General features: G+C 43.5%; 1 protein-coding gene across 6 annotated transcripts in view; it reads left to right on the forward strand.

Moving 5' to 3' along the window:
* The window catches only part of LOC115659582 (anterior gradient protein 3-like), a 33,971-nt gene extending 9,445 nt beyond the window's left edge, over positions 1-24,526 (forward strand). For 3 of the 6 annotated variants that reach the window (XM_030579944.1, XM_030579941.1, XM_030579943.1), the window contains 9 exons: positions 5,759-5,863; positions 7,748-7,809; positions 8,407-8,562; positions 11,337-11,400; positions 12,455-12,507; positions 15,563-15,639; positions 16,174-16,237; positions 18,442-18,525; positions 19,685-24,526. In XM_030579944.1, coding sequence (XP_030435804.1) covers positions 8,412-8,562; positions 11,337-11,400; positions 12,455-12,507; positions 15,563-15,639; positions 16,174-16,237; positions 18,442-18,525; positions 19,685-19,734 — 543 coding nt within the window. In that variant the 5' untranslated portion in view covers positions 5,759-5,863; positions 7,748-7,809; positions 8,407-8,411 and the 3' untranslated portion in view covers positions 19,735-24,526. Of the gene's footprint in view, positions 1-5,309; positions 5,720-5,758; positions 5,864-7,747; positions 7,810-8,406; positions 8,563-11,336; positions 11,401-12,454; positions 12,508-15,562; positions 15,640-16,173; positions 16,238-18,441; positions 18,526-19,684 lie in introns of those variants that run through there. The other 3 variants (XM_030579945.1, XM_030579942.1, XM_030579946.1) reach the window with 2 other exon arrangements.
* Positions 24,527-24,612: the final 86 nt, after the last annotated feature.

Consider the following 24,612-nt stretch of genomic DNA (forward strand, 5'->3'; position numbering starts at 1 on the left):
GTTAGTGGGTTACAGATTGTTTTCATGAACCATAAATCCAGTGTCTTTACTAAGTTGACTATTTTTAGTGTCCTGCCAAGTCATAAATTCAAGTTACTTGCCTCATCTTTTGAAGATGTTGTGCAGGTTTCCTTTGAGGAATGAGGATTAAAAAGTCAGATATGGAGTGATCGCTTTGTGAAAAGCGTTCACTCACGGGTAATATGGTGTTTTTGTCTTTCATCATTTTTCTGTGTGAGTTCATTCGAGAACATAGTGACTGTCTGGTTTCACCCATGCAATTGTTATTAGGGCATTTAGTGCACTGGATGAGGAACACCACATGCCTTTTGAAACCCTGAATGGTCTCTTGCAACATGTGTTAACTCTTTATGCTTTACAATCTGTCCCACCTTGTATTTAGCTGTGACACTCTGAGTACCATCTCTAGACTTGAAGAAGAGCTCTGTGTAGCTCAAAAACATGTCTTTTTCACCAACAGAATTTGATCCAATAAAAGATATGCCCTCACCTTACCACATTCCCATATCCTGGGGAACACTGGCTACAACAACACTGCAAACTCTCTCTCTTGAGGTGAAGTAGCTGAAATTGGACACAGTAATCTAGCTAAGAGTGGGCATTTGCTCTAGTGTAATTTAGTTCTTTGGATTTTTTATTTCATTTTACCATTCATCTTCTGGCTCAACTCCTCCAAGATGTTTAAAAATCCAGTGGGAATTTCACCTTCATTTTTCCTAACTAAAATGTGATATCTGCGCACTTCAGCAACTTGCTATCTATCTTCAACCTCACCCCAAGTCAATAATATATTTAAGATCATTGGATGTAGTGGAGTGTAAGATTAAATACACTGCAAAAATATAGGACACACCACACCTGTCAATTACTACATTTCACCCAATCAGGTTAAGAGCTGGAGGAGGTTGGGGACACCACTGCTGAGTATCTGAAAGAGAAGACAGCAGCAGAGGGGAATGGAGGGTAGGGTCAAAAATGAGAGAGGTCAGCTGTGAAGATCATGGATGCAGTACTTTGATTCACTCCTTGTAGTAGTAGTGATTGGACATCTAACTTAGTGAATGTCGGTGAAAATGAGGGAGGATCAGAGGCTAAAATAGGAAAAGAACAAGTTAAAAATTACTTAGACAAGTTAGATGTCTTAAAGTGACCAGGGCCTGATGAAATGCATCCTAAGGTATGTCTACACTATGGGATTATTCCAATTTTACATAAACCGGTTTTGTAAAACAGATTGCATAAAGTCGAGTGCACGCAGCCACACTAAGCACATTAATTCGGTGGTGTGCGTCCATGTACTGAGGCTAGCATCGATTTCTGGAGTGTTGCACTGTGGGTAGCTATCCCGTAGCTATCCCATAGTTCCAGCAGTCTCCCCCACCCTTTGGAATTCTGGGTTGAGATCCCAGTGCAAAAACAGTGTCGCGGGTGATTCTGGGTAAATGTTGTCACTCATTCCTTCCTCCGTGAAAGCAACAGCAAACAATCATTTCGCATCCTTTTTCCCTGGATTGCCCTGGCAGACACCATAGCATGGCAACCATGGAGCCCGTTTTGCCTTGTCACTGTCACCATATGTGTACTGGATGCTGCTGACAGAGGCGGTACTGCGGTGCTACACAGCAGCATTCATTTGCCTTTGCAAGGTAGCAGAGACGGTTACCATCCCTATTGCACCATCTGCCACTGTAAATTGGAGACGAGATGACGGTTATCAATCATTTTGTACCATCTGCTGCTGTCATGGGTGCTCCTGGCTGGCCTCGCTGAGGTTGGCGGGGGGCGCATGGACAAAAATGGGAATGACTTCCCGGGTCATTCTCTTCTTTATGTTTTGTCTAAAAATAAAGTCAGTCCTGCCTAGAATATGGGAGAAGTCTACTAGGGAGCCAGAGAGCACAGCCGCTGCAAGTCAGAGTCCCAGAGATCCCACAGAAATGATGAGCTGCATACCATTCTAGGGGGTGCCCCTGCAACAACCCCACCCATTGCTTCCCTCCTCCCACATCCCTCCTGGGCTACCGTGGCAGTGTCCCCACATTTGTATGATGAAGTAATAAAGAATGCAGGAATAAGAAACACTGACTTTTTAGCGAGATAAAATGAGGGGGAGGCAGCCTCCAGCTGCTATGATAGTCCAAGCAGGACATTAAAGGGTGGCGGGGAGAGGAGCGCAGCCTCCCGCTGCTATGATAGTCCAGGAAGTACAGAATCTTTTCTTTAGACACGAAAGGGCGGGTGGCGGAGGGGCTGATGGAGCTCAGGCTCCAGCTGCTATGATGAGGACAGTTACCCAGCATTTTGTACCATCTGCCAGGAATGACAGGGAGTAATTCCCATTTTTACCGAGGCCAGCCAGGAGCACTCACAGGATGATGATGGTTTTCCACCATTTTGTACCATCTGCCATCAGGAAAGGAAGGGGAGGGGATGCTGCTGTTTATCGCCGCAGCCCCACGTCTACCAGCAGCATGCAGTAGACATACGGTGACATTGAAAAAAGTCAAGAAATGATTTTTTTCCCTTTTCTTTCACGGGGGGGTGGGGGGAGGAGAAATAAATTGACGAGTTATACCCTGTACCACCCCGGACAATGTTTTTGATCCTTCAGGCATTGGGAGCTCAGCCAAGAATGCAAATGCTTTTCGGAGACTGCAGGGACTGTGGGATAGCTGGAGTCCTCAGTACCCCCTCCCTCCCTCCATGAGCGTCTATTGATTCTTTGGCTTTCTGTTATGCTTGTCACACAGCACTCTTCTGTGGTCTCTGTCTATCATAGCCTGGAGATTTTTTCAAATGCTTTGTCATTTTGTCTTCTGCAACGGAGCTCTGATAGAACAGATTTGTCTCCCCATACAGCGATCAGATCCAGTATCTCCTGTATGGTCCATGCTGGAGCTCTGTTTGGATTTGAGACTGCATCGCCACTCATGCTGATCAGAGCTCCACGCTGGGCAAACAGGAAATGAAATTCAAAAGTTCGTGGGGCTTTTCCTGTCTACCTGGCCAGTGCATCCGAGTTCAGATCGCTTTCCAAAGCGGTCACAATAGTGCACTGTGGGACACCGCCCAGAGGCCAATACTGTCGATTTGCGGCCACACTAACCCTAATGCGACATGGCAATACCGATTTCAGCGCTACTTCTCTTGTCGGAGAGGAGTACAGAAACCAGTTTAAAGAGCCCTTTATATTGATGTAAAGGGCCTCGTTGTGTGGACAGGTGCAGGGTTAAATCGGTTTAACGCTGCTAAATTCGGTTTAAACGCGTAGTGTAGACCAGGCCCTAGAATACTCAAGCAGCTGACTGAGAAGATATCTGAGCCATTAGCGATTATCTTTGAAAAGTCATGGAAGATGGGAGAGATTCCAGAGGATTGGAAAAGGGCAAATATTGAGTCAATCTATAAAAAGGGAAATAAGGACATCCCAGGGAATTACAGACCAGTCAACTTAACTTCAATACCTAGAAAGATAATGGAGCAAATAATTAAGAAATCAGATTGTACACACTTAGAAGAAGATAGTAAGATGATAAGTAACAGTCAGCATGGATTTATAAACAAATTGTGTGAAACCAACGTAATAGCTTTCTTTGATGGGGTAACAAGCCTTGTGAATGGGGCAGGGAAAAGGTAGATGTGATATATCTTGACTTTAATGAGGTTTTTGAGTAAGTCTCGCATGACCTTATCATAAACAAACTAGGGAAATACAATCTAGATGGAACATAACTGGTTGGAAATTGTTCCAAGAGAGAAGTTATCAGTGGTTCACAGTCACGCTAGAAGGGCATATCAAGTGAGGTCCTGCAGGCATAGACGCTGACTTGTATTTTTCCTGGGGGTGTTCCAGCCCCTTTCGGCCCCACCCTCACACTGCCCCTTTCCCCAAGGCCTCGCCCTTGCTCTGCTTCTTCTGCCCCACTCCACCCCCACCCCTGAGACCTGCCCTCATTCCTCCCCCTCTCCAAGGCCCCACCTTCTGCTCACCGCTCTGTGCCCTCCCCCAAGCCACACCCTCAGCTGTTTTGCGGCATCACCGATTAGCTGATCGGGGTAAAGTCTATGAGTCTATGAGCTGGTCGGTGGTGCCGCAAACAGCTGTGGCTGGCGCACCCACAGAATTGGTGCATATGCCTGCAGGGATCAATTCTGGGTCTGGTTCTGTTCAATATCTTCATCGATGATTTCGCTAATGATACAGAGATTACACCAAGCGGTGAGGGATTGCAAGTGCTTTGGAGGATAGGATTATAATTCAAAATGAAGTAAATGGGATGAAATTCAATATGGACAAATGCAAGTACTCCAATTAGAAAGGAACAATCAGTTGCACACATACAGAATGGGAAGAGACTGTCTAGGAAGGAGTACTGCAGAAAGGGATCCTGGGGTCATAGTGGACCACAAGCTAAATATGAGTCAACAGTGTAACACTGTTGCAAAAAAAGCAAACATCGTTCTGGGATGTATTAGCAGGAGTGTTGTACGCAAGACACGAGAAGTAATTCTTCTGCTCTACTCTGCCCTGATTAGACCTCAACTGGAGTATTGTGTCCAGTCCTGGGCACCACACTTCAGGAAAGATGTGGACAAACTGGAGAAAGTCCAGAGAAGAGCAACAAAAAACAATTAAAGATCTAGAAAAACATGACCTATGAGGGAAGATTGAAAAAATTGGGTTTGTTTAATCTGGAGAAGAGAAGACTGAGGGGGGACATAACAACAGTTTTCAAGTACATAAAAGGTGGTTACAAGGAGGAGGGAGGTAAATTGTTCTCCACCTCTGAGGAAGAATAAGAAGCAATGGGCTTAAATTGCAGCTAGGGCAGTATATGTTGGACACTAAGAAAAACTTACTGTCAGGGTAGTTAAGCACTTGAATAAATTGCCTAGAGAGGCTGTGGAATCTCCATCTTTGGAGATTTTTAAGAGCAGGTCAGACAAACACCAGTCAGAAATGGTCTAGGTAATGGGTTTTGTCTACACTAGCACTTTTGTTGATAAAACTTTTGTCAGGGCCAGGGGTGTGAAAAAACACTTGTGATCAACTTACATCTCACCAACAAAAGTGCTGGTGTGGACAGCACTGTGTCAGCAGAAGAGGCTCTCATGCTGACATAGCTAACACCGCTTGTTGGGGGTGGTTTAATTATGCCAGCTGGAGAGCTCTCTCCAGCCAGCAAAGAGAGGCTACATGGGAGACCTTACAGTGGCACAGCATAGACGTAGCCAGGGCCGGCTCCAGGCACCAGCAGAACAAGCACGTGCCTGGGGTGGCACATGCTAAGGGGAGGCATTCCATCCATTCTTGGGGCAGCAGAGTCCAGGCAGCTTTTTTTTTTTTTGCGCTTCAGTAGTTTGAGCGAGGGCAGTCCGAGAGTTTTGTTTGTTGGTTTGTTTTTTGCTTGGGCCAGCAAAAATGATAGAGCCGGCCCTAGATGTAGCCAGGTTGTGCCATGAGTGCAGGGGACTGGACTAGATGATCTCTCAAGGTGTCTTCCACTCCTATGATTTTATGGTTCTATCATTCGGGCTGCCTAATAATTTCAGTTATAAAGGATGCTTGTGACTTTCCATTGAGCAGCTCTCCCATCTCCCTCATTTGCAGCAGGCCTTTGATAATCCTTGGGGGCTTGAGAAGTGTCTTTTCATCATACCATGAAATGCCATTCAGCTTTTGATGAGCTATACATTGGTAATCACCATTTTCCTTCTCTTCTCTCACTTTCCTCAGGGAAATGTTGGCAGCATGCCACACTCACTGAACATTCTGGAGATCCAGGCTCACGCCAAGCAGCAGCATCACATACTGGACTGGGAACACCAGCGAGCAGCTATAGTAGGAAGAGGGAAGGAGGAGAGCTTAGCTGGACTCCCCCATACATCTGGAGACCCACTACATGGCCCCAGTGGCCATTGATACTGCCCCCAGAAGCACCATTGAGGCAGGAGCTCCTCCATCTCCCGGGCAGAAAGAGACAGATGGGCAGGAACCCTGTCCCACACCATCCCATTTGGAACAATAGCCTCCTCCTACTGCTACCTGGAGTTTAGGCAGCAATCTGTGCTGAAGGCCCTGGGTTCAAACCCTATAGAAGATTCAAGCACAAAGGAGAATGTTTTGCATAAAACACACACACTTAGGAAACTACACATAGAGAAAAACTGTTAAAAGACCATTATTTCAGCTGCAAAGTCAAGCACTTGAAAGTTAGGAAATGCCAGATACACAGTTGCCTGTGCAGTCTTAACTCAGCCCTTTGTGCATATGCATTTTGAAACAGTCTTTAATTACATGCTCACATGCTATTTTTTTCCTCAGTCAGTGCACAGGATGGATACACAAGAGGGCCAAATTATGGTTACACAGGCAACTGTAAATCTGACATTTCCTCACTTTTGAGTGCTTGACTTTGCAACCTCAATCATTTTCTTTTAATGTAGTATTTCGGGTGAAATATATTAAAAAATATTGTTTTAAAGACCAAGGCTATAACCCCCTGTGGAGGGTTGGAATTCTCCCATGGCCATGGTTTATGACAGGCATGGCCAAACTGCAGCTTGTGAGCAACATGTGGCTCTTTTACAGTTAAAATGTGCCTTGCGGACCCACCACCCTGCTTCTTTCTCACCAGACTGGGCCTGCAAGTTGGGGGAGAAGCTTGGGGCTTCTGCCCTGCAGTAGGGTGATGGGATTAGGGTTTTCTGCCCTGCAGGGCAGGTTAGTGTCTTGCAACTCTCAAACTTCTGAAGATTAAAGTATGTGGTTCAGAGGGTCAGTAAGTTTAACCACCCTTCGTTTATGATGTTACAGGACCCCCCGGTTTGTATTGTAACACTAATCTTCATGCTACCACCTAGATTATCCCATTCATTTACTGCTCTTCCTCAGGATCAGCTCTTGTATTACACTGCTGTTTTCTATGGCTTCAACATGGTTCCGTTCAAAACAGGATTTTGCCCTTTACATTGTGGTAGCTTATCTTCCTTACTATTTAATTTCTTCTAAAGCACCTAAACCTAAAGCCTTTTGTAAATGCAAGTACACTGGGGGCATGGACAGCTGATCTAATGGGTTACACTGGATGTCAAGAGAGAGGCCAGATGCTTTCCACCCGCTATCCTTACAATCTACAGAAGTTGTGAGAGTTTACTGACACAGCCAACCAGGCTGATGCAGGGAGTTAGCCATTCTACTGTAATTCAGTCCTGCGTAGCTGAAGCTATAGTAATATGCAAAAATGAAAAAAGAATTGATTACATTGTCAGGCCCCTTTGAGATGCTGCAGAATGCTAACAAATAATATCCATTGAAAAAGTTCTTCAAGTGGTTTTGAACAGAAATGACACTAACTCTTTTGAAGAATTTAGGAAACAAAAAAAAATTACATATATGATTTCCTCTTAAACTTTTCATATGCATTTAGACCAAAATCTTAGACCAGCTCGTGGCTTAGAGACACTTAGCCCATGCTTAGGCAAGCATATATGATAGAAGAAGGTGTGTCTAGTATAAACATTATAGTGAATACTTTCATGAATCACTATCCCGTGATTAAAACCAAGCACACGGCTGTGTCAATTAAAAGAAAGCTATTATAGGAAGGTTGTTCTGCACTTTGTCAGGATCAGGATATCCTGGAATTTCTGTTGATATTCATCCTTGCTAACTAAGCAAATACAGGGGTATAAATAACTGTTCGCTTACTTATTCCTACCACAGAGGAGTCATTGGAAGAGGTGCATTTTCACAGTCTGCTCAGAGACCTCAGCCTAAGGTTCCAGGTGAGAAAATAATTCAAAGAAAATGCATTTTTATAGGCCTGTCTTTTTCCTGAAAAGGATACGCATTTCCTTTCCAAGGTGTCCGCTTTCTCCTTGCTGCAGTTCCTACAGCTGTCATTGCTATTCTGCAGGTTAAAAACTGTAACAAAAATTAAAATAAGTAAAAATCTGTAAAAAAAATTATTTCAAGAGCTGTAAAGGATTGTTGCTGGTGTATTTGACATCACACAATGATCCATGAAGCAATGTCAAACCAACATTGCCAAACATAGCTGATTCATTTTTGGCTACAAGCATATAAATATAAAGTCTCATCTTCAGAGCTGCCGAGCAACCCCAGCTCCCACTGAAGCACATCTTTGAAAATCAAGCCACTTTGATTAAAGTGAATTTGGAAACCTATTTTTAAGCAATGAGGTTGAAACAATAAGCAAACAAGGTGCTTTGACCAGAAACAAAGCTTCCTGAGTAACTTCTGCTGAAGTGAGGTGTCCATGAGACATGGCTTATAGGCATTTCAAAGTTGTATCATCTTACGCAGAAGCTGTTTAAAGATTTTCTCTCTTAACTCTAGACACTTCTGAATTTACTTTCCAGAAAACATGCACTCCTTTCAGTTACTGTGTCCTCTCCTCCTCTGCAATGCCCTGGTGGTAGCTGCCCAGAGAAAACTACAGAAGGTCCCGGAGCAGGAGGAGCAGGAGGAGGAGGAGAACGTCATGCGGATAAGGATGCCTCAAACTCTCTCCCGAGGTGAGATGGTGAAGTCTCTGAGCAAAGCATTTATCTGTATTAGCATTTCCATGTGAGGCCCACCCACATAACTTCTGGGCATCTTACCTTCACAAAAATAATGTACAAACATGAATAGCACCCATGCACCCAGGTAGTCAAATGACTTCATAGATTCACAGATTCATAGACTCTAGGACTGGAAGGGACCTCGAGAGGTCATTGAGTCCAGTCCCCTGCCCTCATGACAGGACCAAATACTGTCTAGACCATTCCTGATAGACATTTACCTAACCTACTTTTAAATATCTCCAGAGATGGAGATTCCACAACCTCCCTACGCAATTTATTCCAGTGTTTAAGTACCCTGACAGTTAGGAACTTTTTCCTAATGTCCAACCTAAACCTCCTTTGCTGCAGTTTAAGCCCATTGCTTCTTGTTCTATCATTAGAGGCTAAGGTGAACAAGTTTTCTCCCTCCTCCTGATGACACCCTTTTAGATACCCAAAAACTGCTATCATGTCCCCTCTCAGTCTTCTCTTTTCCAAACTAAATAAACCCAATTCTTTCAGCCTCCTTCATAGGTCATGTTCTCAAGACCTTTAATCATTCTTGTTGCTCTTCTCTGGACCCTCTCCAATTTCTCCACATCTTTCTTGAAATGCGGTGCCCAGAACTGGACACAATATTCCAGTTGAGGCCTAACCAGCACAGAGTAGAGCGGAAGAATGACTTCTCGTGTCTTGTTTACAACACACCTGTTAATGCATCCCAGAATCATGTTTGCTTTTTTTGCAACAGTATCACACTGTTGACTCATATTAAGCTTGTGGTCCACTATGACCCCTAGATCTCTTCCTGCCATACTCCTTCCTAGACAGTCTCTTCCCATTCTGTATGTGTGAAACTGATTGTTCCTTCCTAAGTGGAGCACTTTGCATTTGTCTTTATTGAACTTCATCCGGTTTACCTCAGACCATTTCTCCAATTTGTCCAGATCATTTTGAATTTTGACCCTGTCCTCCAAAGCAGTTGCAATTCCTCCCAGTTTGGTATCATTTGCAAACTTAATAAGCATACTTTCTATGCCAACATCTAAGTCATTGATGAAGATATTGAACAGAGCCGGTCCCAAAACAGACCCCTGCGGAACCCCACTTGTTATACTTTTCCAGCAGGATTGGGAGCCATTAATAACTACTCTCTGAGTACGGTTATCCAGCCGGTTGCTTCCCAGTAGTTACAGTCAGTGGCTGGGAGACCTTCCCTCACTGCCATTCAGAAATATAGTCCCAAGCCATTACTTAAAGAGGTGCACTTTGATTGGGCCCTGAAGGCTACTAAATCCTGCCTGTGGCCCTTGGGGAGATTGGGACATCTTCCACGGCTTTTAGCTTGTACGGGACTACAATGCTTCCAGACCCAAATGTGGATGGGCTGTGAAGGGGAGGAAGTGGAGTCTGAAGTTGCTGGCTGCCATTCAGCTACTGAGAGGTTAAGCTCAGTGTAGGCAGGAAGCAGCCACAAACGTAGCCTTCTGCCAGCATGTTCAGCTGTGTCATTCCCTTTTACCCGTCTTGGCAGGCAGATGTCCACAGCTATGGCTCCTGACTGCAGCCAGCTCCATTCTTCCTTCAGAGCTGCTCCTCTGCTGAGAGTCAGGGCAGCATCTTTCCTTCCTAGGGGCCAGGCACAAGGCCAGGGACCAGGAGGAGGAGGACAGCAATATTTGTAGAGTGAAAATCTTGAGTTTTAGTATCCAGCCCCCAACTGTTTATGGGTTTGATCCTCAGCTGTCCTAAACTGATGTAGCTCTATTGACTCCAGGTGGGCTAACTTGTTTTGCATTAGCTGTGGGCCTACATATAGAATGTGGAAAATCCCAAGTTTTGAAAAGAATTGTGTAGATTTTTGATAACCTGCTTCTGTGGTTAGATTTCTTAAATGTTCTTCAAAGTTGGGTGTATATCTAATCACTAAAGCACAAGTGTCCTGTAAAATGTAGATGTTTGGAATATTGAAATAATGTATATTTGGGTAATTGTCATATAATTGATCAAAGGAATATACCTGATTGGTCTTATCAAGAAAACGAGTAAATCTAGTAAGACCACAAATGTCCCAGTCTTCACATAGACACACATGGTAGGGGCGGGGGGGGGGGGGAATGGATTATTACAAAAAGGGAGACAAGGATGAGATTGGAAGGCATTTATGAATTGTGGCAACTCTTGTTCCTATGCCCATTGTATGCTAAATAAATGGGTTAATTATTGTAGTGTGGATAAAGTTAGACCATAGAAGAAAAAGATGTATGGAATGGGGCCATCCTCCATGAAAGGAGGTGTTTTAAATGAAGTGATAATGGGTAGTTTAGTGCTTGTGAAAAAGGGGTACAGATACCTGGGGGTATCATCTAGTAGAACAAAAGCATGTGTGTTACTGAACCATGTGAGTGGCTGCATCTGTAGTAGAGTGCAATAATGTGACATTCCTATCCTGTAGTCTACCAGGTGTCTAGTGGAAAATGTTCAATACTTTGCAGGTGAGACATGGACTGGCCAGAGCTTAAATGCATTTTATGTGGTTCCAATTTTTTCCCCAAGCTTCCTCCCCCAGAGATATTCCAAGTTCTTCATTCCCTTTTGTCCTGGATAAAAGGAGTGATGAGTAGTAGACAACATTTAGCCTTTGGCAACATTGGTCAGCAAAGTCTGGACATCCACCTGCTCCAGAGATCAACTGTGCCATTTGTACACAAAAGAAATTAATCAATCTATCATCTTCTCTATAGGATGGGGTGATGAAATTGAATGGGTTCAGACATATGAAGAAGCTTTAACTAGATCAAGAAACAGGTAATCTTTAGTTATTCTTATTTTGCTGCATCATAAAAGGATTTAATAAGGACACTGGTGGTAATTCTACAAGAAGCTATTGTTTAAATAGGCAAAATGTGCTAATATGATGCTAAAACCATGGACAGTGATTGTGTTATGATTGATTTGTATTCCAACAGCGAGCGAGGCCCTACTCAGATCTGATACTCCATTGAAGCTAGGCACTGTACCTATATATTGTAAAAAGCAACCCCTGCCCACAATCTGACGAAGTGTGTATTCACCCACGAAAGCTCATGCTCCAAAACATCTGTTAGTCTATAAGGTGCCACAGGACTCTTTGCCGCTTTTACAGATCCAGACTAACACGGCTACCCCTCTGATATCTGCCCACAATGGCTTTGGAAAAACTAAAGCTCATGAACATTCTAGGAACTACAGTTCCACTTACGTCATTTGACACCCTGACAGAGACTCATCTTCGTTTTCCTTATACAAGCCTGATTCTCCAAGATGACAAGTGCCTTTCAATCTTGTTGATTTAAAGAGCGGCTGAATAGAACTTCGGTGGGAGGTGACCAGCATGTAGGATTGGGTCCACTGTATTTATCAGATTAATTTCAAATGCAGTTGCTCCTGTAACTGAAAGCTTTCACACTTCAAAAGTCTTGGACTTCTATATTATAAAATCAATCAGACTGAAGAGAGTTATAGAAATGTAGTTTCATGCTGGTTTCATTAAACTTCATTTGCATGTTACAGTTTCACTAGAATCTCTGTACATGATCCTTTCTTTGTATATCACCATCTCTATATGATCGAATAGCCGTGGACTTGGAATATGAAGGGGCATTCCACTTATAACAGCTAAGCAATGCACAAGACCATAATATGGGAAGTATACTTGGAAGATCCACTGATAAACAAATCAAGCTCTTCTCATAGTTCCTGGATGTGGCTTTTAGCAGCATCAGAACCCCATTGCAATTATAATCCAGTAACAACATAGTTGCTTATATGTTAGTGTTTTCTAAAAATGATCTGACATGCTACCTTTTTCATGTCCTTTTAGCAAGAAACCTCTGATGGTCATCCACCACTTAGAAGAATGCCCTTATAGCCAAGGTGAGAAAGAAGGAAACCCTTCTAAATCAAACTGAACCCCTTCTAAGACCTCCTGAATCATCCTCCAAAACAGGAGCAATAAAGCATGCTTGGGTTATAGGTAAGAGTATGGAATCAAAGGTCCATAACACCTTCTTGCACAGCAGCCTGCTTTAGGTCAAAACTTCAGTGGCTGAGGCACTGTCTGTGGAGGGTAAACCTGTTTCCTTTTTGGATCAGTGTCCAAAATAGCCTTGGCACCTAGACTTTCTCGGAGAACACTGACAAGGGACATGAAGTCATTGCATCTTCCTTCACCCAGACCCAGCCAGGGTAAAGATCAATTTATATTAATCAGGGGTTATAATTTTGTCAGAAAGAGGGCTCAGATATTCTGTTATCCTTTTCTAGTTATGCAGTATATACAAAATTACAAAACAGCATGTGATCATGTCATTAAAGACTGCATCATCAGGCATATGGGACGAGGGGGCAAAAATATTAATTTGAGCATTTTCTAACTTTGGAGTGCTTGACTTTGCAACCTTGATGTTGTTAGTTGGCTTGAGTGTTTGTGTGTTCTTCCCTGGGCTTTCCCAGCTCTGCACAGATAGCTGGTCCAGCAGAGCTCTGGGCTTCACAATTCACTTCACAATGAAGTTTGAAAAAAATAAGTACAAAACAGGATCAGAATGGCAAGTGTCATGCAACCTTAATTATGGGCATCGCTAGCTGTGCCACTTCTAATTATTTTTATTATTTATAAAGGGACCTTCATGCTTATGGTATTCTGAAAATGGGATGAATTAGATACTGGTAAAGAAGTGACTTGCCAATGGCATGCAGCAGCCATTCTCCGATCAACGTGATCTAAACATCTAGAACAAAGGTTCTCAAACTCTGGTCGGTGGACCACCAGGGTTCCACAAGCTCCATTCAGGTGCTCTGCGGATAGTTTCCTCTAAGGTGCGCGCCTGGACAGCTGCACATGGGAGAATGAAGGGCCATCCACCTAATTAGTGGAGCTGCACAGGCGTGGCTTCACTAATTAGGTACCTGGACCCTGGAGAAGATGCACATGTACGGTGAGGTGGTGGCTTTGGGGGGAATAGTGGGTAGACAGGAGGGGGCAGTGGGGTGAGAAGATAGGGTGCGAGGAATTTGGGATGTGCAGGGCTACGGCGACCAGAGAAAGAGGTTACTTTCCCCAGCTTCAGGGCTGCGGCTGCTGGGAGAGACGGCCCTCCTTCCCAGCCTCAGCTCTGTGGCTGCTGTGGTGGGGAGAGACCCCCCCCTTCCCAGCCCCAGCTCAGGGGCTGCGGCACCAAGGGAGAGAGGGAGAGACCCCCTGCCCCTGTTCCAGCCCCAGCTCGGGGGCTGCGACAGCGGGGGACAGATCCATCACATCTGAAAGATAAAAATCCTGATACGAAAATATGAGTTGTGTACTTTTATTTGTAGAACAAAAAAAGTTAAAAGGTTTTTTTAAATATATAGCGCTTTTATTCAACAGTTAGCTAATGGTACAAACAACATTTGGAAAGATCATTAAGTGGTCTGCCAAGACCTTCAGCAATTTTCAAGTGGCCTATGGAAAAAAAAAAGTTTGAGAACCACTGATCTAGAATAACTTTAGATGGGACTTCTCTCCAAATGTAACATCTCATCTCCAGGATGGCATCTCTTGGAAGTGCAGTGACTTCTAATTGCTCTATAATGCCATCACGAGGCCTGAGAACTCAGTCTGGCGTGGCATTTTAAGACAGGACATTCAAGCCTTTAAGAGCATATGCCACCATCTATATCAGGGGTGGGCAACCTTTTCAGCCTGAGGGCTGCATCAGCTTTCAGAAATTGTATGGAGGGTCGGTTAGGGGAGGCTTTGCCTCCTCAAACAGCCAGGTGTGGCCCAGCCTTCCCCATCCGCCCCCCCACCCCACCCAGGACTCCTGCCCCATCAACCCCCCCGCTCCCTGTCCCCCGACTGCCCCAGAACCCCCACCCAAACTGCCCCTTGCTGTCACATCCAACTCCTCCTCTCCTTCCTGACTGCCCCCTGGGGCCCCTGCCCCATCCAACCACCTCTTCTCCCTGTCCCCTGATCTCCCCCAGAATCCCTGCCTCTGACAACCCCCGTCCCCTGACCTCTGACCACCCTGTCCATACCCCCGCCCCCTGACCACCACCCTGAACTCCTCTGCTCTCTATTCAACCCTCCCTGCTCCCTGCCCCTTACCGTGCTGCCTGGAGCACCAGTGGCTGGCGGTGCTACAGCTGTACCACCTGGCTGGAGCTAGCCATCTCACCATGCAACACAGAGCACTGGGTCACGCCAGGCTGTGCAGCCCTGCCACCCCAGGAGCTCACAGCCCCGCCGCCCAGAGCATTGCGCTGGCTGCACAGTGAGCTGAGGCTGCAGGGGAGGGGGAACAGCAGGGGAGGGGCCAGGAGCTCAGGGGCCAGGCAGGAGGGTCTTGAGGGCTGGATGTGGCCCGAGGGCCATAGTTTGCCCACCTCTGATCTATATTTATAAGCCAGTCAATCATTCCAGGACGGAATATTGGTACCTTTCCATCACCTAGGAAGAGCCTTTTTTGCCAAAGAAAAGCTGATAAGACATACTGCACTATTAGCTTTTCATCCCACCGTAGGTCATTCAGTACAAATTGAGGATCGCATGTAAATTCTGACCTCAGTATTTCCTGCAACATTTTAAGTACTTATTATAGTAGTTTTAGTTCTATGCAGCATAAAACATGCACACCTGCATGACTCCTGTTCTGTCTTGTAATGCCAACGACTACTGGAAGAAGTCAAGTTAGATTTATGATTGAGTCCCACAAAGGGAATGAACTATTTTACATTACATCAAGCAGCAACTAGCTTCACAGGCAAACAACAGATTTTTCTACTGCTTAGTTTATTACACCTGAATTATCCAACCCTTATCTAACTGTGCATGTGATAGTTTGAAGATGTTAACCATACATTGATGGTTTTAGGAACATGATAAGCTGATATGAAACAGTGAGCTGCAGATCAAATTCCCCTAAATTATTATTATTTTTTTTTTTAGCTTTAAAGAAAGCTTTTGTTTCCAGCCCAGAGATCCAAAAGATGGCTCAAGAGGATTTTATTATGCTTAATCTGGTGGTAAGATCATAATTTAAAAGTCATAATTATCAAAATATATGGTGGGAAGCAGAATAAAGAGTCTTAATAGCAAATCAGAGATTGACTTCTTTGAGGTTTTTTATTAATTATTTTATTTTCATTCAAATATCTGGTTTCCAAGCTGCTGGAAACTCACAACAGGGTTTGCTAAAAATTCCTTTTTTAGAAGGAGGAAGAGATAGAGACATTACTACGCTCAAATCCAGATATATTTATGTAATCCAGTCTCAGATAGTTTTCTTAGGACCTCTATCGGCAGGCCACGGTCAGTAACAGGATACTGAATTGAGTGGGACATTGTTCTGGTCCAACACAGCAAGCTCTGCATAACTAACTATTGGTGCTGTGTTAGATGCTGGGGGAAGAGGAAAACTCCATAGCACCACCCCACCAATTGTACTTGAAGCGAAATAAAGAAGACTGATTAGTTTGTTCCAGTTCTAGTGCTTTGACTGATGTGACAGCTGTTCTGATAATGACCCATCACAAAAAAGTTATTTAACTTTCTTTCAGCATTCGAGCACAGATGACAACATGGCCCCTGATGGCCACTATGTCCCTAGGATCCTCTTTGTTGGTGAGCTTCCTATTTCTTTGTGATAATCAAAACAGAACAGTTGCCTTGTGTGATGTGTAGCACAGATTCCTTGCTGGGACACCAGTGTTTGTTTTTTAAAGCTGCAGGACATTATGACCAAGCTTTGGAAAAGTGGCTAGTAATTTTTCTTGCCTAACCTGAGACATTTTAAAGAGATTTGCTTTTCAGAGATTGGCTGCTCAACACTATCTGAAAACTGGGCTCCTTTAAGGTGTAAAGTCGGGCACCAATCAGTAGTCACCTTATTTAAATGTTGGCCACCATGGGCCAAATCCACACACACACACACTACAGACCCAACATGACATCAGCTGTAGTGTGTGAAAATAGGTAAGGATTAGATTCTCTGCCTATATCTGAATATTTATTAAGGATTCATTGGGCTTCCCAGGGGGAGGGTCTAGCTCAGGGGTGGACAAACTTTTTGGCCTGAAGGCCACATCAAGTTTCGGAAATTGTATGGAGGGCCAGTTAGGGGAGGCTGTGCCTCCTCAAACAGTCAGGTGTGGCCCAGCCTTCCCCCCATCCATCCCCCCCCAAACTTCTTACCCCCTGATGTCCCCCCCGGGACTCCTGCCCCAACCAACCCCCCTTGATGGCCCTCCCGGGACCCCATCCACATCCACCACCCCCCGTTCCCTATTCCCTGACAGCCCCCCCGGGGCCACCACCCCAACTGCCCCCCACTGTCCCATCAAACTCCTCCTCTCCTTCCTGACTGCCCCATCCAACCACCCCTTCTCCCTGTCCCGACCACCCCCAAACCGCCTGCCCCTGACTGCCCCATCCAACCCTTCCTCTCATTCCTGATTGCCCCCCCGGGACCCCTGCCCCCATTCAACCCCATCCTCTGAATGCCCCAACCCCTATCCACACCCCCACCCCTTGACCACCACCCCAAACTCCTCTGCCCTCTATCCAAGCCCCCTGCTCCCTACCCCCTTACCGCGCTGCCTGGAGCACAGGCTGGCGGCACTACAGCCGCACCGCCTGGCTGCAGCCGGGCCACACTGCCGTCACTACCACACAGCACTGGGTCCGCCGGGCTCTGCAGCCGCACTGCCCAGAGCATTGCTGTGAGGTTGTGGGGGAGGGGCCGGGGGCTAGGAGCTTCGGGGCCAGGCAAGAGGGTCCTGTAGACCGGATGTGGCCCATGGGTTGTAGTTTGGCCCCCTCTGGTCTAGCCTTATAAGCAATAGTTCCAGGGGAAAGGCAATGTAAGATTGCTGGGCAGGAACGGGCCAAAGACTGACCCTTTTTAATGGCCACGCCTACCTGGCGTCATTACCAATTTCAGAAAGGCAGTTCAGATGCATCTAACCAGCTTATTGTTCAAGAGCCACTCTAAAGCAGATACCAAGCTCTGAGATCCGCAGAGCCGTTAGCCTAGAGCGTTTCTCAAATGCTGCTACCAGGGGCTTTACTTGCAGCCACAGCTTCCTGGGCTGTGACGGGAGGGGAGGTAGGGCAAAATACAGCCCCTCCCCCTGGCTCCTGGATGTACCACCCTGGTGTTGGTTGCTGGGGCCAGCAGCAGGGTTGGGCCCTGCTCCCCTGTGGAGTCATCTGGAGCACAAGGTTGTAGGAGCAGGTAGTCAGTGAGTTCCCCACCTTCCCTGGCTTTGGGTTTCAGCCCTTAGGTGGCAGGGCAGCAAGCTCTGGCTGCAAGCCTTCAGGCTCCAGCCCTGGCTGTGCCGTGGCAGGCCCCAGGCTCTGGCTGCAGGACTTCAGCCTCCAGCCCCATACTGCCTCCCTGCAACCCTCTATCCAGGGCTTAATTTGTCGCCAGGCTTGCCAGGACCGATTAATTCTGCTGTGAAAGGTGATACATGTATGGTTTAATATCGCTTTTCACAACAGACTTACTAGCTAGCAATACATAAATTACAATCATTTGGTCGTGAATGTGGGCATATTTTTTTGGTTTTCCTAAAGCTAATTAAGTATTTTAGGGAAAAAAGGGTGAGAGCGGTCACCAACAAGCATTGGTGGTTGCAGACTGAGGCCACCAAAAATTTTGTCCTGAAAACCCCTGGCATGAACACAGCGTCAGAGTGCTGTGCTAATGAACACCATTTGTAAAGGCTTGAATCTCTCCCCACCCCTACCCCCCAAAATTAAGCAGCACTGCTCCTTCTGAAAGACCTCCATTGCTAACATTTTGGACTTTTCTCCTCCTAAAGATCCCTCTATGACAGTTCGAGCAGATCTGACAGGAAAGTATAAGAACAGAATGTATGCATATGAACCAGAAGATATTTCAAACTGTGAGTGAAATAAGCAACATTTTACATGAAACTGTTAGTTTCATCTCAAGCTTATAACAAGACATGGTATTTATAAAGAAATAAGGATTTGAGAGTTTAATTTTTGAAAAGGGACCTATTTTAGTGGACCAGCCTCTCAAAACAGCTTGTTTTTGAAATGTTACATTTGCTTTGTTCGTTAGAGCTCAATGGAAATAAGTGCCTTTGATTATTGCTGAAAAGTTGAGCTTTTTATTTGTGACAACTGCCCTGACATCTGAACTTCTCAAAACTTCCTCAGGAAGCTGGTTGTAGAGATGTGATAGACTCTGTGGGCCATGGCAGCTGACCTGCTTGCGTTCAAGGTTTTTGCAAGCTTCAGTATTAGTTTGAAATTGACTAAGTTTTAAATTTCCATCAGTTAAGTCACTGAAGTGGATAACGATTCCCACTTGTAATATTGCCAGTCCTGAGTGTTAATATGATGAGACTGCCCCTTAAAAAACCCACAAGGTCTTTAAAGCTGTATTTTGGGTTCTCTGCCTTCTGGTTTTAGAACCTTTACGGTACCTGGCAGATCATTTTCAAGTTTTTCTCTGAAATCATGAGGGCTAGAAACTTATTTTGTAAAATTAAAGATGAGATTGTCACAGTAACATGACTCAAGGAGCTGGGACTTTAAGAAAAAAAATTTTTAAAACCTCTGATTAAAAAAATCACAAGCATTGGCAACAGTGCACTTGTGCAGGTCAGTAATATGTTAACTGAATTGCTCTGTTTCAAAGTTACAAACTCTGTTACTGAAATACTGATTAAAACAGAAGTGTGTGTTGCTTTATGTGAGTTCACACTAAATCCATACTTAAAATACAGTCCCATCAGAAAAAGTAAAAAATCTGCAACCAGTTTACAAATCGGTGTTTTCAATTATTTTCTGCAAAAAAATCCCCATGCAAAAAAGCTTTGCTAAGATACAGTTATGGTTGTGAACAGTTATCAATTTAAAAATTGCTCGAAATATGTAATTATTTGAAAATTTTTTTTTAAAAAGTCAGGAGATTCAAAGCATAGTATAGTTTTATTTCCCACATAATTTAGCTATATGGTCTGTACTGTACATTAACAAATGCACACAGCATCACCACATCACTGCTTTCAGTAACTCAAGTGTTTTCTACAGTGATTGAAAACATGAGACAAGCAAAGACACTTCTCCACACAGAACTATGAACAATGGGCCTGACCAGATCTACACATGCCAGGGAAGCGGACGGATTGTACAGCAAAAGCCAGGGCTCGACAACACTGATGGAGCAGAAAACATGAAAATACAAGTCTGGAAGTTTAGTGGCATTAGGTGCATTTTCAAAATGTTCTGTACATAGTGGTTAATATAGAGGAAGTGGTGGTACTGAGGGATTAGACTAGAATACATTCAATCTTCTCTGAAATAACTCTATGGCAAAGTCATACTTATGTGAACCCTGTGTGCTATATGGGGAACATCTGAACAGTACACTTCTTTCTTGTAAGTAACTGTTTATTTAGGAAGTTAGCAGGTTTACAAATCACTAGACAAGCATCAGGATTCTGTTTTTACTCATGTTTACTAGCCAATGTCTTTCAAACTTAATATTTAAAAAAGTGTCAAATACAATGTTTTTGGGGGGCCAGTTTACTTTAATTATTGAATAAATGGTAACCAAATATCTAAGTATCCATTTCTGCTCTGTATTTTGCAGGGTATATATTTCCATAATTTTTTCCCAAACATAAACCTATATTTTAACTATTTCTCTCTAATTATGGGCTATTGGTTTTTTTTTTCCCATGACAAGCTCCTAACAAATCTCGCAAATTCTTCACTTCTTTGCACATGATCATTTCTGCTAGAAAGGCCCAAGAGAAGATTAACCAGTGTTTTCTTTGGTAATAAACATCCAACAGTCTAATAGTTAGTTATGAATCATACCCCAGTACTCTGACTGGACACATCCACCATGTGAGACTTTTATAAGCTGTAAGTCTGCTTTACCTTTTTCCTCTCATCTTGCTTAGAAGGCACAGAAGGCAGCCATGGTTAAATATACTCACAGTTGTGTAGCAAAAATTAAATGTGTAATTCTAAACAGATTAAAATGCACACAAGGGCAAGCTGTGTACATTTTCCAAATTTTGTACTTACCCCTTACCTACTAGCCTACTGGGTGACCTTGGGCAAAATCACTTGCTGTGCCTCAGTTTCTCCCTCCATTAAATGGCAATAATGATGCTGACCTCCTCTGTAAAGTGCTTTGAGATCTACTGATGAAAAGCACTACGTAAGAGCAAGGTATCACATTACATTGTGAATTGCCACCATGACTAATGTAGGGCTCAGAAACGTTACCTGTTTTTAAAAACAAAGTCTTTACTATCATTCAAAGAACATAAAAGCATCTTCAATTAAATCGTTACGAATGGAGCAATTTTGATGGGACTCACAAGCATGGCACTACACACTTATTCCAAGTCACTTTTCTGAGTGTAGCCATGCTTATATCAAACAAATAACCATGTAAAGAGTTTAAAAAAAATTGGACTAGAAGAAAAGAAATTGAACTGCCAGTCCTGCAACCCAAGTTTAGGATCTGAAAATCAGAGATGATTTTTGGTCACACATGACCAAGTTCTGATTGCTGAATCGTTAATGACTTTCTTCATCATCCCAGAGGCAGAATAGATTCCAAATGTCTCAAACCATCACAGTCATGTTTACATGATCACTTTTCAGACCAAACCCACACTAATGCTCAAGGAGAAAAACAGAACCTGATCCTGCAATAAGCATCATCTGAGAGGAAGACACAAGGCCTATGAAATCTCTTTAGAAATGAAACTTTTTCCCCCCTTTTTTTGGCATTAAGAACCTTCTCTAAATTACATTAGCATTTCTAGGGAGCTGTGGGATGAGAATAAAGATCTAGGTTTATTCAAGTATTTTGAATAGATCTAGGTTTATTCAAGTATCTAGGTTTATTCAACCATCCACACAAACAGAGATGGTGCCCCTGCCCTGGAGAGCTGACAATCTACATTTAGATGCGACGTGATGAGTGAGTGTAAACTTCTATAAGGAAGGTCAGCATTTCAGCAGCACAATCATATGGTAACTTGCTGGCTTAGACTAGCCACATTTAGGGTGGTTTTTTTTTACTAAATGCATTTAACACACTTGGTTACACCCTGTGACCACTGACTCGTCCTTTGGGTATCACGGAGGAAGTGAATTAAGGAGGGATTGGAAGACAAAAGGATAGAGGCTGTGTGGGCCATGCATGGCTGCTAATGGAGGAAAACTACCTGGAGATAGTTGCAGAAGAGGACATCAAAGATGGCATAATTGCTGGAGGGGGGGGGCGGGGAGGTGAAGAGCAATTCTCTGATTATAGGTTGAATACAAAGATGGAGGTGGAGTTATAGAGGGCAAAGAGAAGATGTTACCTCCATGCAGTGGAGGATTCCAAGAGGTGTATAACAGTCAGATTGATAGGTAAGGAAGAGGATTTCAGCTGAGAGGAAGACAGGAGATGGTCAGGGCATGGATGTCACATCTAGCTGCAGTTATAGAAAGGAAGGGTTGGAACTTCACAACAGCTGGGAGAAAGAATGGCCAAGATTTGGCTACTGTAGCAGAATAAAAGCAGACAGAAAATGGTTAATCAGTGAAATAACCAATGTTCACTTATTTCAAACAAACTTTTTTCTGTGTCAGTGATGAAGCAAGCATGATGGCTGGAGGTCAATTTTTATTCTCACTTGATATAAATTCTCCTAGACGATCAGAAAGGGAATTTTAGCAAAACCAGGTATTTAACCCCTAATGATCAAAAAACCTGATTTTTGTGAGAGGGTCAGTTAAAACTTACAACAAGAGCTACATGGTGTAAAGGTTTATAGATTTGCTAGTGATGAGAGCATGAGGTTGTCTTCCCAGCAACTCTTCCTTTCTGAGATGTTCCGAAATCCTTGAGAAAAGCACACAGAAAAAGAAGGAACACTCTTGGGTAGAGCTCTGTTTGTGGGTGGAACTTGTGAGTACCACTACTTTTTTCTGCACTGGATCCACAGATTAGATAACATGAAATTAAAGTTACCTAATCCCTGGGTCAAATGCAGGGGGGAAAAAAAGGAATGGTTTGCATAAGCTCCACCCACAAACAAAGCTTCACCCAAGAGATACCAGAACAAGATACCACTTCGTGTGCTGCAAATCTTCATACGAATCATTATCATTATTCCTTTTCTTTCATGTGTATTCTGATGGTGGATTGCCATCCTTCTTTCTTGCTTGCTTTGATCAGAGGGAAAGTGAATGTTATCCCATTAGTGTTCTGGTTCAGCATCAACTTTCCACTGGAGGTAAATGGGAGCAGTTTACATCTCTGAGCTTCTTTATGGCTGTCTGCAGACTCAGGCAGACATCACTACGTTAAAGAATCTTCAGATTGTGAACTGTGTATTTGCTATAACAAAGACTGGAATAAATTTTAATTGAAAGCCTAGAGGCTCGGGGCGCTGGGGGAGGAGAGTTTGCAGGAGGGGAGTATTATGATGGCAGCCTCCAAAAATTACTGGCTCACTGAGCCCACTGGAAGCCAAACCCATTCAATCTTTGTTCTAAAATCCATCCACCCCCTATTCAGGGCTTCACTGCCACATTGTCTATAGTGCCAAGAAGTTTCTTCTGAATCAAGCCCGAATTTGTTCTCTCAATGTTGCCACACATCTGTCCCTGTGCTACCCTAGTTCCTCTCCCCTCTTGGAGTTTACCTCCTTCAGATATGTGTAGAATCGAATGTCTTTTTGGTCATTACTTAGAAATAATTAGAGCTCAGAAAGCTAGTTATTTAACAAGCGAGTTCCACCAGCTCCCTAATCACTTAGGCAAACTGTAGGAAGTTATAAGAAAAACCAACATTTTTCCCATAATGAGGTGTCCAGAGCTGAATAAAATATTCCAGAAGCAGTCTTGTCAGGGCTGTACTGAGATCAGGTGGATAAACGATTAAAACTGATTCTTTAAAAAGCCTTTTTTTTTTTAAATTGTTCACGGGTTCACTGACCTCTAGAAGATTTGGGATATTTCTTTTGAGAGAGAGAATGAACAGATTAACATAAATATACCAGGGAAATTAGATTTATAGGGTCACAAGTTAGCAGGCTTTTTTGAAAATGGGGAAAATCTAACAGTTTCAGTTACCAGTACACACAAAGTTTCAATCATACAATGGAACTAGGAATGGAATGCTAGGAATACTCAGTGGAGAGAAGCCAATGGAGCGCCGCCCAGATCTGCCATGTGGAGCAGACTGTTCTACTAGGAAGTAAGTCTGTTTGAAAATTGGGATGAATATAAAATAGCCAGGCCTAGGTGCTATACCTCTTAGAGCATTAAGAAAACTAGCAAAATCAGTAGTTCTTTTCACAGAATCTCACCTCCTATTCAGCCAAGCTATTTATTTTACTTGTTGAAAATACATTTTAAAATAGGAGCTCAGCGTTTCAGACATTTTGGATAGCCATTCATTTATTCCTTCTCCATGTTCATTAATTAGTAACCAATCTAAACTGTATGATATGTTACAAAGAGAGCATGAGTGAAACATTTGTTATATACATATATAAACAATTCTTTGTTCAGTTTCTGAAGCAGACTTGGATAATAAAGAGCAAAGCTTCTCCTCACATTGGAACATAACTGTGACAAATTGTGGAATCATAAACTCAATTTAAAAAAGGTATTTTTCCCTTTAACAAAAAGCCTCATTGTGGACTGATCCTCCATGGGCTTTTCTTAAAGTCTTTCAAGCCAACATTAAAAACAATAACTCAATATTGGTTCCGTGCAGTCACTCCTACACTATAGTACACTATACTACAATACCCACTTAAGTACTTAATCTATATCTAAATTTCTCTGAGCTTCAAGTCTTTGAAAAGTATAAGCTTCACTTATTAAAGGAAGATGGAAAGAGAAGGGATAGTAGAACTTTCCAACATAGGAACAGAATAATAATTAAAAAAAAAGTCAGTAAATTAAATGTAATGCAATGAAACAGCTTGCAA

This window comes from Gopherus evgoodei, chromosome 11 (genome assembly GCF_007399415.2).
Source record: "Gopherus evgoodei ecotype Sinaloan lineage chromosome 11, rGopEvg1_v1.p, whole genome shotgun sequence".
NCBI lineage: Eukaryota > Metazoa > Chordata > Testudines > Testudinidae > Gopherus > Gopherus evgoodei.